Genomic DNA, 18,678 nt, shown 5'->3' with positions numbered 1-18,678 from the left:
GTAATTTGGCAACCGAAGGAATTAATGATTGGAAACATCTTAGTGAAAATTTGAATGAACATGAACATAGTTCTGAACACATGATTAATTTAAAAACATGGACACAAACACGACTTAGGTTAAGGAAAAATGAAACAATTGATAAAGAGTTACAAGAAAGAATAAAAAAAGATACTCAACATTAGAAAGAAGTTTTCATAAGAATAATTGTTGTTGTAAAATGTTTAGCTGAATATAACTTGGCTTTTCATGGAACTAATGAAAAAATATATGAGAAATCTAATGGTAACTTTTTCGGTGTACTTCAAATGATTGTTGAGTTTGATCCCGTAATGAAACACCATTTTCAACTTATTCAATATAAAAAAAAAGTCATTTTCATTACCTTAGTCATAAAATTCAAAATGAATTAATTGAAATGTTGGCATCCGAAGTAAAAAGTGCAATTATTAGATAAATAAAAAATTCAAAATATTTTTCGATAATTCTAGATTGCACTCCGGATGTAAGTCGTAAAAACAAATGACTTTAATTATTAGATGTGTTGATATTACAAGAGTTCTAATAAAAGTTGAAGAGTTTTTTTTAGACTTTTTAATTGTAGAAGATACATCTGGTTTAGGACTTTTTAATGTGTTACAAAATGCTTTAAAATCTCTTGATTTGGATATAAATTGTATCCGAGGACAAGGATTTGATAATGGAGCAAATATGAAAGACAAACATCAAGGTGTACAAAAAAGATTACTTGATATAAACTCAAAAGCTTTTTATATGCCTTTTGGATGTCATAGTTTAAACTTAGTTTTGTGTGATATGGCAAATTCTTGTCATAAAGCTAAAACTTTTTTTGGTACGTGTCAAACAATATATAATGGTTTTTCTAGCTCCACACATAGATGGAGTGTTTTACTTGATCATGTTGATGAATTAACCCTGAAATCATTATCTACTACTCGTTGGGAAAGTCACATTGAAAGTGTTAAAGCAATAAAAAACTCAACTTTTTCAAATAAAGAAGCATTAACAAAATTAGCTCAAGTGAGTGATGATGGTAAGGTTTGTAGAGATGCAGAATCACTAGTAAATGGTGAATTTTCTAATTTTGAATTTATTTTAAGTTTAGTGATATGGCATGAAATTTTATGTAGAATTAATTTGGTAAGTAAAAAATTACAATCCAAAGATATGATTCTTGATGTTGCAATAAAAAACTTAGTGGGATTAGTTAATTATTTTGAAAAATATAGGGAAAACGGGTTTGACTCTGCTATTAATGAGGCTAAAGAAATAGCAAAAAATATTGGAGTTGAACCAAAATTTCCTATCAAACGTGTTTATAGTAGAAAAAAACAATTTGATGAAATTCCAAATAGCGAAAGAGAACAAAAATCTTCTCAAGAAAATTTTAAAACTGATTATTTTATTGTTATAGTAGATATGACTCTAAATCAATTGAGAAGTAGATTTGAGCAAATGCAACATTTTAAATCTATTTTTGGATTTTTGTTTGATGGTTTAAAGTTAAAATCTTTATTTGATGATGAATTAAAAAAATGTTGTAAGAAACTTGAAACTAGTTTGACAAATAGTGAGGACCTTGATATTGATGGAAAAGATTTATTTATTGAGTTACAAGTTTTGCAGGAAATGTTGTCGGATGAAGCATACAAAGGTGAACTTCCTTGGACAGCCATTCAAATTATGGCGTTTGCAAAGGAAATGGACATGTTTCCCAATGTGTTGGTGGCATATAGGATTTTGTTGACGGTATCGGTCACGGTTGCTTCCGCGGAAAGAAGTTTTTCGAAATTGAAGTTATTGAAATCATATCTTCGGAGTACCATGACTAAAGAAAGATTAAATAGATTAGTAATTTTGAGTATTGAAAGTAAATTCCTACGAAGTCTTGATTATGATAAAATAATAGATGTTTTTGCTTCAAAAAATGCAAGGAGGCATCGTTTTCGATAAATTTTATGTATGCTTCTGTTTGTGTAACCTTGTTTTGGTTTGACTATAAAATTTATTTAATTTTTGCTATTTTTTTAATTAAATAAAGGCATAATTTTGAATCTCGCCTCGGGCATTGAAAATCAATGGACCGACCCTGAATTCAATGCACATTTTTCTAGTACAAAACATACTTTTCAAATAGAGCATTTGGTATACAAAACTAGAAACTTACTAGTAAAGGGTTTAATCTATTTTATTAAACCAGTATAACTTAAAGGACCCTAAGTGGTTAATTCTATAATACCTTGGTCTATACATCACGGTTATATATAATTAATACCCGATAGGTAGTTGGATGTGTGTTTTTCGCCTTACTTCCTGTTCCTTGTTTGGTTGTAGACTTAAGGCAGATTTACACAACTAACTATTTATTCGATATTAGAAGGAACCATTGTGGTTACCATTTTTACTAAAAGAAATAAGGTTTTTCTTAAAGATTGTTTTTCATCAAATATAAAGGAGCTATTGCAGTTAGCTCTGTGAGTACCAAGTGAATACGCCAAGGTTATATACAACGATGATCTAACAAACAATGGGAGGTGCGTCTTTCGCCTCATTCCCTATTCCTTGTTTGGTTGTGGGCTTAGGGCAGATACGCACAATCGATTGTTTGTTTACTCTGGGTTTTATATAACTTGTATCCACTTAGTACTCATAGAAAGGATTGTAGAGTCATTTTTACTTATCTTTCATCAAAGCAGGAAATATAGGATTTTCTGGAGGAACAGGCGAACTTTTCTAAAAGAACTTTCAACTTACTTACATCACTAAAATCTTATGAACTCACTAGTTTAAATGCTGATATACTCTTTCAAAATAATTTGTATTCTTAGGAAACTAGTAGACAGGTACCCGCTCTGGGATTCAGAAGATGGAGCATAATAACTTCATGTCTTGTTTTGTTATTTACATGTGTAGTCTATGTTTTGTGAACCACATACTTTGTAAACACTTTGTTTATAATGAAATAGTTGTTTATTACTTTGATTACTATGATGCATGTCTTGTGATACTAAACATGACGTCCTCCTCCCCCGAACGTTTCCGTCGTTTCGGTTTGGGGGTGTGACAGATTAGATTATTTGTTTGTGTATATTTTTGTGGACACAAATCTAACTATGAACTATATACGCGACTCTAAGGCCGGACGGAGTGGAGAGCGGGGAAACCGCGGGAAACGATCTCGAACGAAGAAACACCGCACCGGGGGTGCGGGAAAGGGAACGCAGGAAGAAGGTGGGGGAGAGAGTCCCGCTCTCTCTCTCTCTCTCTCTCTCTTCACATGATTAGTTGTTGCTTTTTTTTCCTTTCTTTTTTCTTTTTCTATTCCAAACGGCTATATATATATATATATATATATATATATATATATATATATATATATATATATATATATATATATATATATATTCTTTCCCTTTTCTAAACCTATAAATACTCAAATATTCTACCATTTTTTTAACCAATAACCTATATTTCTCTCCAAAATATATTATTCAAAATGTCATCATCTTCATCATCCGATTCGACGGCTGTAGAGGAGGCTACGTTTATCGGTTCCGTCATGGCGAAAACGGTTGCATACTATCAAAATCGACTAGGCGAAACATCATGTGCACGATCTAACCTAAGAAAGTCGCCGTTGCGTAGAAATCACGAAGCCAAACATGATCTCCTTATAGAAGATTATTTTGTAGATGACGCCATCCATGTTGTAAAGTTTCGACGTCGGTTTCGGATGAGGAAGGAACTATTCTTACGTATTGTTGGCGATTTGGAAGGCCACTTTCCATATTTCCAATGGAAAATGGATGCAATGCGGAAAAAAGGTTTCTCTCCCATTCAAAAATGCACGGCCTCAATTCGTCATCTAGCATACGGCATGGGCATAGACAAATGGGACGAGTATTTTAGGATGTCAAAGCGTACCGTGTGGAAGTGTGTGTACAAGTTCTTTAAAGCGATCTGTTTGGTTTATGGGAAATGATATTTGTGCAAACCAACTATAAACGATATCCACTAATTTTACATGGTGCATGAAGGCAAGCATGGATTCCTTGGAATGCTAGGTAGTATCGATTGCATGCATTGGAGTTGGTCATTATGCCCCAACGCATGGCGTGGTCAGTACATGCGAGGCGACCACAAAGAGCCGGCGATCATTCTAGAGGCTATCGCATCACATGATCTTTGGATATGGCATGCATTCTTTGGTCCAGCTGGTGCAAACAATGACATCAATGTGCTAAACCAATCGCCGGTATTCAACGATATCTACCTTGGAAAGTCGCACGATGTACCTTTTAAAGCAAATGGGGTAGCATATAAGCGTGGATACTATCTTACTGATGGTATATATCCTCCCTTGTCTGTTTTTGTGAAATCGTTTACATGTCCTAACGACCCGAAAAGGAAAAAGTTTAAAGAGGCGCAACAGTCAGCTAGGAAGGATGTGGAGCAAACATTTGGTGTACTTAAAAGACGTTCGCAAGTACTAACGGTCGGGGCAAGGTCATATGAGGTGAAAAGGTTACAACACGTAATGTATGCATGTATCATATTGCATAATATGATTCTTGAAGACGAAGGAAGAGCGATATGCCGATACAACGAAAATGAAGTTTTGCCAAATGTCGAAGGAGTAGTCGTTGGTACATAAGAGTATAGGGTGAATAGAAGAGAAGTACACAATCAAGACATTCATCACGCCCTTCGTGTTGATTTGGTGGAGCACATTTATAGGGCTCATATTCAGCCCCCGTTAAAGTTTGGTCACGATAATTTGTTTGCCGGATCAGACGAAGATTCTGATATGTTCGTCGAGAGTGAAGATTCCGACGACGAGAGTAACGCTGGGGAGAATGATACAGACGATCAAGGCGATGAAGAGGACGATGAGGGCAATGACGAAGACGATGATTCCGTGTGACGTATTTTGGTTTAAATAAAATTAGGATATTAATTATGTTTTCTATGTTGTGGGTTGTTTGATTTTTTTTTTTTTTTGCATTTTTTTATACTTATTTAAATGTTAGGTTTAATGTAATTTCTATTTTAATTAATGAAATGTTTTTTATTTTTAATTAGATTTTATGTTTGATATTAATTTAAAAATTATAAATCATAAAAAAAAAATAATTTTATTTAATAAAAAAAAGTGAGGGAATGGCTTTGCACTCATTCCTTAGCTTTTAGATGAAAAAAAGAAAAAAAAAAAAAAAAAATGGAGGTATAACCCAAAAAAAAGTGAGATAAATTTCCCTCAACACTCTCCGTCTAAGAATTGTTGAAGTGTTTATTTCAATAATTTAGAACAAATTGAAACAAAGTGTATATGACGTTAGCTTTCATGAAGTCATCATGGGCCGGTAGCTTTAGTTAACAAAATAATAAACACTATATTGACCTTCTCCTCATAATATAAGTATAATGACAAGTAAGAACCCTAAGACTTTAATTGGGACCCGATTTTATATGGGCTATTTTAAATAATAATAATAATAATAACAACTAAGACAGAAGCATGGACAAATTTTCTTATTCAGAAATCTCCATGGGGACTTTTAATATATTATATGTTTATATATTAACTAGGCGAATGCCCGCGCGTTATGCATAAGCATCTATATAGCTGAAATCTTTACAAATATATGTTTTTTTTAATATAACAATATTGTTGTTGTTGAATTTGATATAATAATTTGTATACTAAGTTGATATAATATATTGATTATTTTGAATTATATGATAATATATACATCTATTAAAACTGCATAATCTCAATCTTTTGAACTACCTCTACCCACGGGTTACTCATAAATAAAATTAAATATAATATATGGTTTAATGTTATTTATAGTTGTTGTTATTCTTAATTAATTTTTTTAAATTTATTTGCTTAACATTTCAATTTTTATCATTGTAATTATTTAAAACATCAAATAATTTTTTTTTATTTTAAAGAAAACAATATAATCATTATATAGAGTTATTTTTAACTATTGTTATTGTAAGTTATTTTAAGTTACTTATTTAAATACTTTTAACAATTATAAAAATATATTTAGAAAATATTTTAGTTAAATTTATATTATAATTCAGTTTTTGCATTTATCACTATAATTTATCACTTTTAACAATTAACAAAATATTCTTTGGTTTTTTTAAGTGAAACTGAAATTTATATTGAAGTTAACCCTGTAATGTTATATTTAAATTAACAAATTAAGTATTTTTTCCAAACTGTTCAAAAGTTGTAGCTTTAAACTGATAATGGTTTACATACAACAACATATTAAATCTAATAAATTTAGTATAATATGTTAAAAGTTAAAGACATAACTTTATAAGTAGAAGTAAAAATATTATTTTAATATTGAAATTTAGTTTATTTATGATTACACTTAGGATTTGATACTTATTTAACCTTATTAACCAACTTATAATCATTATTAGAAATACACTAAAATTTATCATTTTTAACTTTGTACAAAATATTCTATAGATTGTTTAAGTTGAACTAAAATTTATATTTAAGTTGATCTTGTAAGGTTATATTTAAATTAATAATTTAAGTATTTTATATAAATTATTCAAAAGTTGTAGCTTTAAAATGATAATGGTTTACATATAACAACATATTTGACCTAATAAATTAAGTTTAATATGTTAAAAGTTAAAACATAACTTTATAAGTAGAAGAAAATATATTTTTTTAATATTGAAATTTAATATATATATATATATATATATATATATATATATATATATATATATATATATATATATGATTAAACTTTAGGTTTTATATTTATTTAACCTTATTAACCAATTTATAATCATTATTAGAAAGAAATTGAAAAGTCATGGAAGTTTCAAATGAGTGTGGTGAAAGGAAAAATGAATGGAGGTTTCAAATGCATGAGATTTAAGAAAAATTGCTAGATTTATAAGTATGTATGATTATATAAATATATTAGATATGAATATTGATTGGATGTTGAACGATTAAGATGGCCAAGAGAGAATATGCATGTACCTGAGATGAAAATGTTGTGGTAGACATGTTGTAGAAGTTTATTAGACATTAGGCGAATACTCGTACGTTGCGTAGAATATAATAATATATTTAAAAATTTTACAAATATATATATCTCTTTTTAAATATATCAATGACGTTGTTGTTAGCTCTTATATAATATAATAAGTTGGTATAAACATTGTTTGTTTTGAATTATCTAATAATATAGACATCTTTTAAAATTATATAACCTCAATTGGCTCAATGGCTTTATATGCAAGTTATTTATGAATAAAAATAAATATAATATATAGTTCAATGATATTTTATAGTTGTTGTCATGATTACTTAATTTTAAAAACTTTATTTGCTTAATATTTTAATTTTTATCATTGTACTTATTTAAAACATAAAACATTGTTTTTGTTTTTAAAAGTAACAATATGATTTTTGTATATAATGTTACTTTTATCTATTGTTGTTGTAAGTTATTTAAAATCATGTATTTGGAAAACAATTAATTATTTTAATTTGGTTTCGGAAATTGAACATTTTTAAAATTTATTTGATAAATATTGTTAATTTCTTTGACTATAATTATTTAAAACAACAAATAAAGTTTTTTTTATTAATAACATTATAATTTTTATATAATATTACTTTTAACTATTTTTATTGTAAATTATTTTTAAACAAATTATCTGAAAACTCTTAATGATTATAAAAAATAGTTTCATGGTTTTTTTATTAATTTAAGTTTACAATTTAGGTTTAACGCTATAATTTATAACATTTAACTATTTATAAAATTGTCTTTCGATTTTTTTCAAGTTTAACTGAAATTTAGATTAAAGTTAAACGTTTAATATTATATTGAAATTAATAATTTAACTATCTTGCATAAAATCATAAATTTTACAAAAATTGTGACTTTAAAATGACAATTGCTCACATACAACAACATATCTAAACTAATAAGTTAACTATAATATGTTAAAAATTTAAAGTCAGAATTTTGCAAATAGAAGTAAAATATGATATTCTAATATTGTAGTTAAGTTAATTTATTATTAGAATTTAGTTTTTGTATTAATTTAACATTATTAACCAATTTATAATAATTATTATAAAGAAATTGAAAAGTCATGGATGTTTCAAATGCATGTGGTGCAAGTAAAAATGTCTCTTTTATATAGATATTAGGCGAATGCATGTGCGTTGCGTAAAAACACATATATAGTTGAAATATTTACAAATATATGTTTTTCTTAAATATAACAATAACGTTGTTATTAAATTTGATATAATAATTTGTATACTAAGTTGATATAATATGTTGATTATTTTGAATTATAAGAAAATATATACATCTATTAAAACTGCATAATCTCAATCGTTTGAATTACATCTACGTGCGAGTTACCCGTAAATAAAATTACATATAATATATGGTTTAATTTTATTTATAGTTGTTGTTATTGTTAATTATTTTTTTAAAATTTATATGTTTAACGTTATAATTTCTATCATTGTAATTATTTAAGACATCAAACATTGGTTTTCGATTTTAAATGTAACAATATAATCATTTATATAGAGTTATTTTTAACTATTGTTATCGTAAGTTATTTTAAACTACTTATTTGAAAACTTTTAACGATTATAAAAATATATTTAGGAAATATTTTACTTAAATTGATATTATAATTTAGTTTTTGCATTTAACATTACAATTTATTACTTTTAACTATTCACAAAATATTCTTTGAGTTTTTTTAAGTAGAACTAAAATTTATATTTAAGTTGACTCTGTAATGTTATATCTAAATTAATAATATATGTATTTTCTCCAAACTGTTCAAAAGTTGTAGCTTTAAACTGATAATGGTTTACATATAACAACATATTAAATATAATAAATTAAGCATAATATGTTAAAAGTTAAAGATATAACTTTATAAATATAAGTAAATATATTATTTTAATACTGAAATTTAGTTTATTTATGATTACACTTTACGTTTGATATTTATTTAACCTCATTAACCAGCATATAATCATTATTAGAAAGACTCTACAATTTATTACTTTAAACTATTTACAAAATATTCCTTGGGTTGTTTAAGTTCAACTAAAACTTATATTTAAGTTGACCGTGTAATGTTATATTTAAATTAATAATTTAAGTCTTTTATACAAATTGTTCAAACAATATATTAAAACTAATAAATTAAGTATAATATGTTAAAAGTTAAAAAACATAACTTTATAAGTAGAAGTAAAGATATTCTTTTAATACTAAAATTTAGTTTATATATGGTTAAAATTTAGGTTTGATATTTATTTAAACTTATTAGCCAACTTATAATCATTATTATAAAGAAATTGAAAAGACTTGGAGAGTTTCAAATAAATGTGGTGAAAGGAAAAATACATGAGAGTTTTAAATGAATGTGGTGAAAGGAAAAATGTTTCCTTTATAAGTATACTAGGTGAATACTCGCGTGTTGCGCAGAATACAATAATGTATTCGAAATCTTTACAAATTAATATGTGTATTTTGAATATGTCAATGAAGTTGTTAGCTCTTATATAATAAATCTTATAATAAGTTGGTATAAATATTATTTGTTTTGAATTATATGATAATATATGCATCTTTTAAAATTCTATAATTTCAATTATATTAATGGTCTCTACATGCGGATTACTCATGATAAAAATTAAGTATAATATATGATTTAATGATATTTATAGTTGTTGTTATAATTAATTAATTTTAAAATTTTTATTTTCTTAAGATTTTAATTTCCATCATCAAAATTATTTAAAAACATCAGATATTGTTTTTGTTTTTAAAGATAACAATATAATTTTTGTACATAATGTTGCTTTTAACTGTTGTTGTAAGTAATTAAAAATAATCTTTTTGGAAACTCTTAATTATTTTAATTTTGTTTCAAAAATTTGACTTTTTTTAATATATATTTGATAAATATTGTTAGTTTCTTTTATTGTATTTATTTAACACAACAAACATTGTTTTTGTTTTTAAAGACAACATTATAATTTTTTATATAATATCACTTTTAATTATTCTTATTGTAAGTTATTTTTAAGCTACTTATTTGAAAATTATTAACGATTATAAAAAATAGTTTCATGCTTTTTTTGTTAATTTAGGATTTCAATTTAGTTTTAACATTATAATTTATAACTTTTAACTATTTATAAAACGGTTTATCATTTTTTTTTCAAGTTTAACTGAAATTTTGATTTAAGTTAACTAATTAACATTATATTGAAATTAATGACATTAACTATTTTGCATAAAATCATAAATTATACAAAAGTGCTGACTTTAAAATGATAATTATTCACACACGAACAACATATTTTAACTATTCTTATTGTAAGTTATTTTTAAGCTACTTATTTGAAAATTACTAACGATTATAGAAATAGTTACATGCTTTTTTTGTTTTAGGATTACAATTTAGGTTTAACATTATAATTTATAACTTTTAACTATTTATAAAATTGATTCTCAATTTTTTCAAGTTTAACTGAAATTTTGATTTAAATTAATTATTTAACAGTATATTGAAATTAATAATTTTAACTATTTTGCATAAATTCATAAATTATACAAAAGTGGTGACTTTAAAATGATAATTGTTCACACACGAACTGTAACGCCCCGTTTCTGGGACGTAATTGATCTACTTTTATATCAATTGTATTAGTGACTCGACGAGTGGCAGCCCTAACTCGTCGAGTAGATGCGAGGTTGGGACACGGGTTTAAGTAATATACTCGCCGAGTCCGCGATTGGACTCGACGAGTAGGCCGGTCTAGACGAAACCCTATTTAAAGGGTTTTCACCGTATTTAAACAACATTATGAGCTTCAAGTCCAGCCTCCATCATCTCCAGAGCATTTCTTTCGAAACCCTAATTCCCTTTTGACAAACTTGAGCTTTCTTAGTGACTTGGAGGGTTTTTGGTGCATTATGTATCTAGTAGAAGAGTTGGAAGGAAGAAGGATCAAGGGAGAAGGACTAGATCCAGGAGCAACATCATTTTCCCTTCACTTTCACGTAATCAAGCTCAAAACATGACTTGTGGTTTTATAGATTTTCTCCTTTGCCCCTTTATGGAGTTTTGGGGTCAATAAGCTTGATCCTTAAGACTTGGACGTTACAAGTCGATTCACCTTCAGATCTAAGCTCCATAATCGAGTTCATGGCATAAAGATGCAAGCTTTATGGCCATATTAGCCCATGCACCCCTTTAGACCTCATTTGGGTCCTTAAAGCTTATACTTACATGCATGTACGTAAAGTTCATAACTTTACATGCATGCACGTAAAGTTCATAATTTTACGTGCTAGATCGATCTTAGAAGCCTAGATCTACCTTTTAGATGAGATTTGTATGCCAGAAATCGAGTTATAGACTCGGAAAATAGGTGACTCAACGAGTTGTTCTTGGAACTCGATGAGTCCGGGGCTTTAGTCCCTAATCTTTGGTGGTTCAAAGGGACCAAACTGAGTAATAGAAAGCATTTAGATGAGTCCAGAGAGTGATTTGACTTACTGAGATATAGCCACAATCTGGAAACCCTGGGACTCGACGAGTGTTAGAACACACTCGGCGAGTCCAAGGCAATCTCCTTGCCCACAAGAACAGACTCGACGAGTTGTTCATACAACTCGGCAAGTCATAGTCTAGACGTGTTCATATGATGAAGATGAACTCGACGAGTTATTCATACAACTCGGAGAGTCAGATGAAGATTGACTTAAGGAATTATAGAAGGAGAACTCGTCGTGTCTTTGCTAAGCTCGACGAGTAGAGTCAGGTAAGGGGGCAGAAGAACGGATAAGGACTCGGCAAGTTGGCGGCCCAACTCGACGATTCGGGACAAATGGAAGTTGACTTTGACCTGGGGTAAAATAGTCACTTTACCCTGGGATTTGTTATCAGTATTTGACTAAGTGTTTTTATGGGAATTGTAGCCGAGGAGTTACCGGAGTAGCAATCAGACAGTTCCCGATCAGCATTTCAGCAGTCAGCCTTACGAGGTAAGTTTCCTTCCAGTAGGAACGGGTTTACGGCCACAATGCCGGCCCGTTAAGATAACAGTAGTTCAGTATGCTTGATGTTTTTGTGATCCAGGCATGTCTATGTGTTATGTGTTATGGGTTGCAGTCTGATGCAGTATGCAGTATATGTGTTATTGTTATATGTTATGATTATGTTATGCTATGTTCCGTCAGTTCTGGACTTCGGTCAGATGCAGAGGGTGATGGGTTTTAGCCATATAAACATTCCTATGTGCACATGCAAACCCTAATGCTTGGATCTAGGTTTCTCTAATTGAACATACATTGAATCCAAGACTTCTAATGACTAATAGAGCATAATAACAATAAGAAATCAGAATTAGAAGTTTACCTTGAATCACTTGCTTGATCTTCTTGTCCTTGGAGCTTTAGAGTCACAATTGTCACTCCTCTAATGGCTTACAAACACCAACTAGCAAGAGGATGATTTGAGAGAAAGGAGAGGGAAGAGAAAATCGGCCAGGGTTTCTTTTCTATCAAGAGTGCCGATTTCCCTTGACCCTTAGGGTCTATATATACTAGTGAGACTGCTAGGGTTTCACCCTTAAACCCTAATTGGATAACTTAGGCCCTAAGCAATCCAATACCCTAATTGATAAGCTCTTGGACGAATTCTAAGCCTATCCTAAGCCCTAGAAATCGTCCACCTTTATCCATAAGGGATTTATAGCCCAAAGTACAACTATCATACAATTGACAGTTTATGCCCCTTTATTTAATTAATCTCTTTAAGTCACCAAATTAATTCCTAATTAATTTATGACTTATATTAATCAAAAAAATAATATTATTATTCCTTATATTATTCACATAATATATTATTAATATTTCTTCTATCATAATAAATCATCCTGTCAAGTTGCTATGGTGAAGGCAACCCAAAAGGACCATGCACAACCGGGTCAAATACTTGCCTAATATAGTTGCAGCCTTACACACTATTCCAATAGTCTCCCACTTGGATAAATCTAGTAACTATATATACAAGTATAATCCGATTAGCAATCGTAGCTCTCAAAGACGCTGTCAAACTCTGATCTTGTCAATTTTGTCCTTTAGATAAGGGATCGTACAGTCCTCTGTTTAGATATCATGCTGACAATTCTATGGAACCAATTTGTCTAGCATTTGGTTTCTCAATCTCCTATTTATTTGACATAGAACTTAATCGACCACATCAATTTAGTTCTGACCGGGCCCGGCACATAAGTCAAATCAAATCATCGAGCGGCCGGGATATCGCTTTTACCCTCTTAGGATAAAAGTAACAGATAAACTTCGACTTATATGCATTTACTTATTCATTAATCAACTATACACAATAATGTGTTTTATAACATCAAGTTACTGATGCGGTTTCGCATTATCAATGTACAACCAATTAACAAATAACAAACCATATATCTTGGTTTTAAGACCATATGATATTATCGTCTTGCGATCAACCTTTTTATCACATTCCATAAGGTGATTCCAGCAAGCGCGGGTTTGTTCCAATGCTCAAAACCAGTTCATAAGCACTCATGAACGTTTCAGCAACCTTTTGCTATGTCTAATACCATTTAGACAATCTTCACACCAATTCATGACAATCTTCATTCATATCTGCTTCCAACATATGAACGATTGTAGACAATTTGAATAATTCGATTATTCTCAATAAACTCAATTATTCTGGAAGTCAAAACATGCAAAGTGAAACAATAGTTAAACAATTAACATAAGACAGTAACATTACTCATGAATAAATACTCTTTTATTTAATCATCAAATGTTAATTACATTTATCTATTACACGTTTCTACTACTATCTAATCTATACTAATATCATCCTCCAGCCCAATACTCCTATCATGCTGCAAGTGCTTAACCCTACTCAGTCCCTTCATAAGCAGATCTGCTGGGTTATCTTCTGATGATATCCTCTTCACCACGAGTTGTCCTTCTTCTACACGATGTCTAATAAAGTGATATTTTCTATCGATATGTTGAGATCTACCATGATCCCTTGGTTCCTTGGTCAAGGCAACCGCTCCTTCATTATCACAGAAAATCTCTATGGGCTCCTTTATGGCAGGTACAACTCCAAGATCACCGATGAAGTTCTTCAACCATATTGCCTCCTTCGACGCTTCGCTCGTTGCAATGTACTCTGATTCACACGTTGAATCAGCTACGGTTTCCTGCTTGGAACTTTTCCAAGTTACTGCTCCTCCATTCAGGGTAAAGACCCAGCCCGACTGCGAACGGCAGTTGTCCATGTCGGTCTGAAAGCTGGCGTCACTATACCCTCGCACCTTCAAGTCATCACTCCTTCCGAGGACTAAGAACCATTCCTTCGTCCTTCGAAGGTACTTAAGGATATTCTTTACCGCAATCCAATGGGCTCTGCCAGGGTTCCCTTGATATCTACTAACCATGCTCAAAGCAAAGGCTACATTAGGACGAGTACAAGTCATAGCATACATGATTGAGCCAACTGCGGAAGCGTATGGAACTCGGCTCATTTCTGCTATTTCAGCTTCGGTACTCGGACTTTGAGTCTTACTCAACTTGGCATTACTTTGTATCGGCAATTCTCCTTTCTTCGAGTTTTCCATACTAAAACGTTTCAGTACTTTATCTAAGTAAGTGTTCTGACTAAGTCCTATTAGTCTCTTACTTCTTTATCTCACTATCCTTATTCCCAAAATATAGGAAGCCTCTCCGATGTCCTTCATAGCGAAGCACTTCCCGAGCCAGGACTTAACCTCCTGCAGAGTCGGGACGTCGTTTCCTATGAGTAGTATGTCATCAACATACAGAACGAGGAAGCTTACTATACTCCCACCGGCTTTAACATATACACATGATTCATCTTCGCTTCGTACAAGTCCAAACTCTTTGACTTTCTCATCGAAGCAAAGATTCCATCTGCGAGACGCTTGCTTAAGTCCATAAATTGACTTCTCAAGCTTACACACTTTATTTGGATGCTTTGGATCGACAAAACCCTCTGGCCGAGCCAGGACTTAACCTCCTGCAGAGTCGGGACATCGTTTCCTATGAGTAGTATGTCATCAACATACAGAATGAGGAAGCTTACTATACCCCCACCGGCTTTGACATATACACATGATTCATCTTCACTTCGTACAAATCCAAACTCTTTGACTTTCTCATCGAAGCAAAGATTCCATCTGCGAGATGCTTGCGTAAGTCCATAAATTGACTTCTCAAGCTTACACACTTTATTTGGATGCTTCGGATCGACAAAACCCTTTGGCTGAGCCATGTAAACATCCTCAGCGAACTTCCCGTTAAGGAAAGCGGTTTTGACATCCATTTGCCAAATCTCATAATCATGAAATGCGGCAATAGCTAGCATCACTCTAATAGACTTTATCTTTGCAATTGGTGAGAAGGTCTCATCATAGTCAACTCCGGGAGTTTCAGTAAACCCCTTCGCAACCAATCGCGCCTTATATGTGTGTACGTTTCCATCCACGTCGGTCTTCTTCTTGAAGATCCATTTGCACCCAACGGTCTTACATCCGGGCACATTATCAACCAAATTCCAAACTTGGTTGTCATACATGGATTGGATCTCGCTGTCCATTGCCTCTTTCCATTTCGAAGACTCCGGGCCTGCCATAGCTTCCTTATAGCTATTAGGTTCATCTAGATTTATTAGTGTACCATCACTAATATACGTATCCCCTTTGGTTGTAATATGAAAACCATAAAACAGGGGTTGAACTCTAACTCTTTTGGAACGTCTAAGAGGTAAGGACTCGTCAATTGGTTCAACCGGAGTTTCCTCCTCAGGTTGAGTGCCAGCGGTAGAGGTTCCTTCATTTATCGACTCTTGAATCTCTTCAAGCTCGATTTGCCTCCCACTGTCTCCTTGGCTTATGAGTTCTCGCTCTCGGAAAACTCCTCTCCTCCCAACAAAGACAACATTGTCCTTCGGTCTATAGAAGAGGTATCCAAAGGATTTATGCGGGTAGCCGATGAAAATACATCGCTCACTATGAGGTTCGAGCTTGTCGTGAGTATCTCGTCTTACGAAAGCCTCGCAACCCCAAACCTTGATATGTGCTAAAGAGGGAGCTTTCCCTGTCCATATCTCGTGAGGTGTTTTGGAAACCTTCTTAGTAGGGACTCGGTTAAGGATATGGGCGGCAGTCTCTAAGGCATACCCCCAAAATGAGATAGGTAATGAATCACGACTCATCATAGAGCGAACCATGTCTAACAAGGTTCGATTACGCCTTTCTGCCACACCATTCAACTGCGGTGTCCTAGGTGGCGTCAATTGTGAAACTATTCCACACTCCTTGAGATAGTCGTGGAATTCAAGACTTAGGTACTCTCCTCCTCGATCGGATCGAAGCATCTTGATTTTCCTGTCCAATTGATTCTCCACTTCATTCTTGAACTCTTTGAACTTTTCAAAAGTTTCTGACTTTTGCTTGATTAAGTAGATATACCCATATCTACTAAAGTCATCAGTAAAAGTCACATAGAAGTGGTTCCCATCCTTTGTGGTTGATCTAAACGGTCCACATACATTGGTATGTATGAGGTCCAATAGACCCTCACCCCTTTCACATGTACTAGTGAAGGGTGACTTAGTCATCTTTCCAAGTAAACAAGACTCGCATGTGTCATCTTCCCTAAGGTCGAATGACTCCAACACTCCATCCTTTTGGAGTTGGGCTATGCGCTTCTTGTTGACATGTCCAAGACGACAATTCCACAAGGATGCTCTATCCATACCATTGGAAGAATCCATGCATAAAACATCATTTCCTAAGTTATCTACAATCATAACAGTTTCATAAATTCCATTACATGGTATTGCTTCAAAATATAAGACACCATTTAGATAAGTAAGAATAGAACCATTCTCATTATTAAAAGAAAATCTAAAACCTTGTCTAAACAAACCATGAAATGAAATGATGTTTCTTTCCATTTCTAGCGAATAGCAACAATTGTTCAAATCTAAACATAAACCATTCCTAAGCACTAAAGAATACACTCCAATCTTGGTCACAGGCGACGATCTTTTGTTCCCCATGATTAGATTTATTCTTCCATTCTCCACATCCCTATTTCTTCTTAGTCCCTGCAATTTAGAACAAAAGTGGTAACCACAACCGGTATCAAGGACCCAAGAAATAGCATGAGATGAATCATTAGATTTAATTGTGTATATACCTGCGAAAGACGGCTTGATCTTTCCTTCCCTGATGGCTTGCAAGTAGTCTGGGCAGCTTCTCTTCCAATGCCCTATTTTGTGGCAGTGGTGGCACTCTACCTCCTTTGGGTTAGGGTTAGGCTTAGCGTGATCAACTTTGGTCCTATTAGAAGAGGAACCATCTCGGGACTTTCCCTAGCGGTGGCTCTTAGACGGAGCCTTCCTCTTCTTGCCTCTTCCTTGCCCAATGGCCAAAACAGGAGCAGCGGGTGGATTGGGAGTGGGTGCAACAAACTTGTCCTTGAGGTTGCTTTCAGCAACCCTAAGTAGACCTTGGAGCTTGCTTAGGGTGACCTCTTCTTTGTTCATGTGGTAGGTCATCCTAAATTGATTGTAACACGGAGGCAAAGAGTGAAGCACCATGTCGATCGCCAAGTCTTCCCTAAAGTCAACATTCAACTTGCGAAGACGATCGACATACCTTTGCATCTTTTGCAGGTGCACGGTTAGAGATTCTCCATGACCCATTTTGGCGGAGATCATGTTAGTAAAAATCTCGTAACGCTCCTGCCTCGTGTTTTGGTGGTATCTCTCCAACAAGTCTTGGTGCATTTCGTACGGATACATGTCCTCATAGGACTTTTGGAATTCGGCGTTCATTGTGGCTATCATGATGCAATGAACCTTCGTTGCATCACGTTCATGGGTCTCAAAAGCAGTCATTTCAGCCAGAGTAGCGATTTCTGGGTTGATTTTCTCGAGCTTCTCATCGAGGACATACTCCTTGTCCTCGTAGCGTGCAATTGTGTGAATGTATCTTATCCATTCGCTAAAGTTCGTCCCATCGAAAGTCACTTTTTGGCAAAGGCTCATCAATGTGAATGAACTAGCAGCAACGTTGTTCGCATTCGACATCTACAAATAGAAAGGACAAAGATATATTAGAATTTGAATCCCTAATTATCACCCAATAAGAAAAATTAGGGCTAGGATCCAACAACGATATTTACATATTAGAAAAAGGGATGCCGTAATCTAACATGCAAACAATTTGAAGGTAAGTGAATGACGATTCACTAATTCTCCGCCATGAAAACATAACTTTAAGTTCTAAATGTATTGAGAATTCCTAGGTTTGGATGAGATTTATTGAAACTTTTTAATGACATGTTTAAATCTCGATATGCCCCTTTCGTTTGTGACTGGGATATCGAGGATCACAAAGTGGGTGTGAATTACCATGCAAATTCACATGGTGCCTTCATTGTAACAATCACCTATTCGATGTGTCGGTAAACCACACACGCTCCATCGAACTACGATAAACAA

The 18,678-nt window shown here is 32.4% G+C and overlaps 2 protein-coding genes across 2 annotated transcripts; both read left to right on the top strand.

The window, feature by feature from the left end:
* Positions 1-522: 522 nt before the first annotated feature.
* Positions 523-1,974, top strand: LOC111881766 (uncharacterized). Its single transcript, XM_023878160.2, has 3 exons — positions 523-1,054; positions 1,152-1,161; positions 1,251-1,974. The coding sequence occupies exons 1-3, from the start codon at positions 523-525 to the stop codon at positions 1,972-1,974; spliced, it is 1,266 nt and encodes a 421-aa protein (XP_023733928.2).
* Positions 1,975-3,517: 1,543 nt separating this feature from the next.
* Positions 3,518-5,057, top strand: LOC111881765 (uncharacterized). Its single transcript, XM_023878159.1, has 4 exons — positions 3,518-3,845; positions 4,059-4,667; positions 4,815-4,939; positions 5,052-5,057. Exons 1-4 carry the CDS (start codon positions 3,518-3,520, stop codon positions 5,055-5,057), a joined length of 1,068 nt encoding a protein of 355 aa, XP_023733927.1.
* Positions 5,058-18,678: the final 13,621 nt, after the last annotated feature.

The sequence above is a fragment of the Lactuca sativa genome, chromosome 8 (assembly GCF_002870075.4).
Source record: "Lactuca sativa cultivar Salinas chromosome 8, Lsat_Salinas_v11, whole genome shotgun sequence".
NCBI classification, from domain to species: domain Eukaryota; kingdom Viridiplantae; phylum Streptophyta; class Magnoliopsida; order Asterales; family Asteraceae; genus Lactuca; species Lactuca sativa.
This window is presented reverse-complemented; position numbering and strand designations above follow the sequence as displayed.

Excerpts from the sequence above, each read along its gene's own strand:
- LOC111881766 (XM_023878160.2), top strand. The coding sequence starts at position 523 with ATGACTTTAATTATTAGATGTGTTGATATTACAAGAGTTCTAATAAAA.
- LOC111881765 (XM_023878159.1), top strand. The coding sequence starts at position 3,518 with ATGTCATCATCTTCATCATCCGATTCGACGGCTGTAGAGGAGGCTACG. Across the intron at positions 3,846-4,058 it reads GGATGCAATGCGGAAAAAAG|GCAAGCATGGATTCCTTGGA; the intron begins GTTTCTCTCCCA and ends TGGTGCATGAAG. Across the intron at positions 4,668-4,814 it reads TGTCGAAGGAGTAGTCGTTG|ACGAAGATTCTGATATGTTC; the intron begins GTACATAAGAGT and ends TTGCCGGATCAG.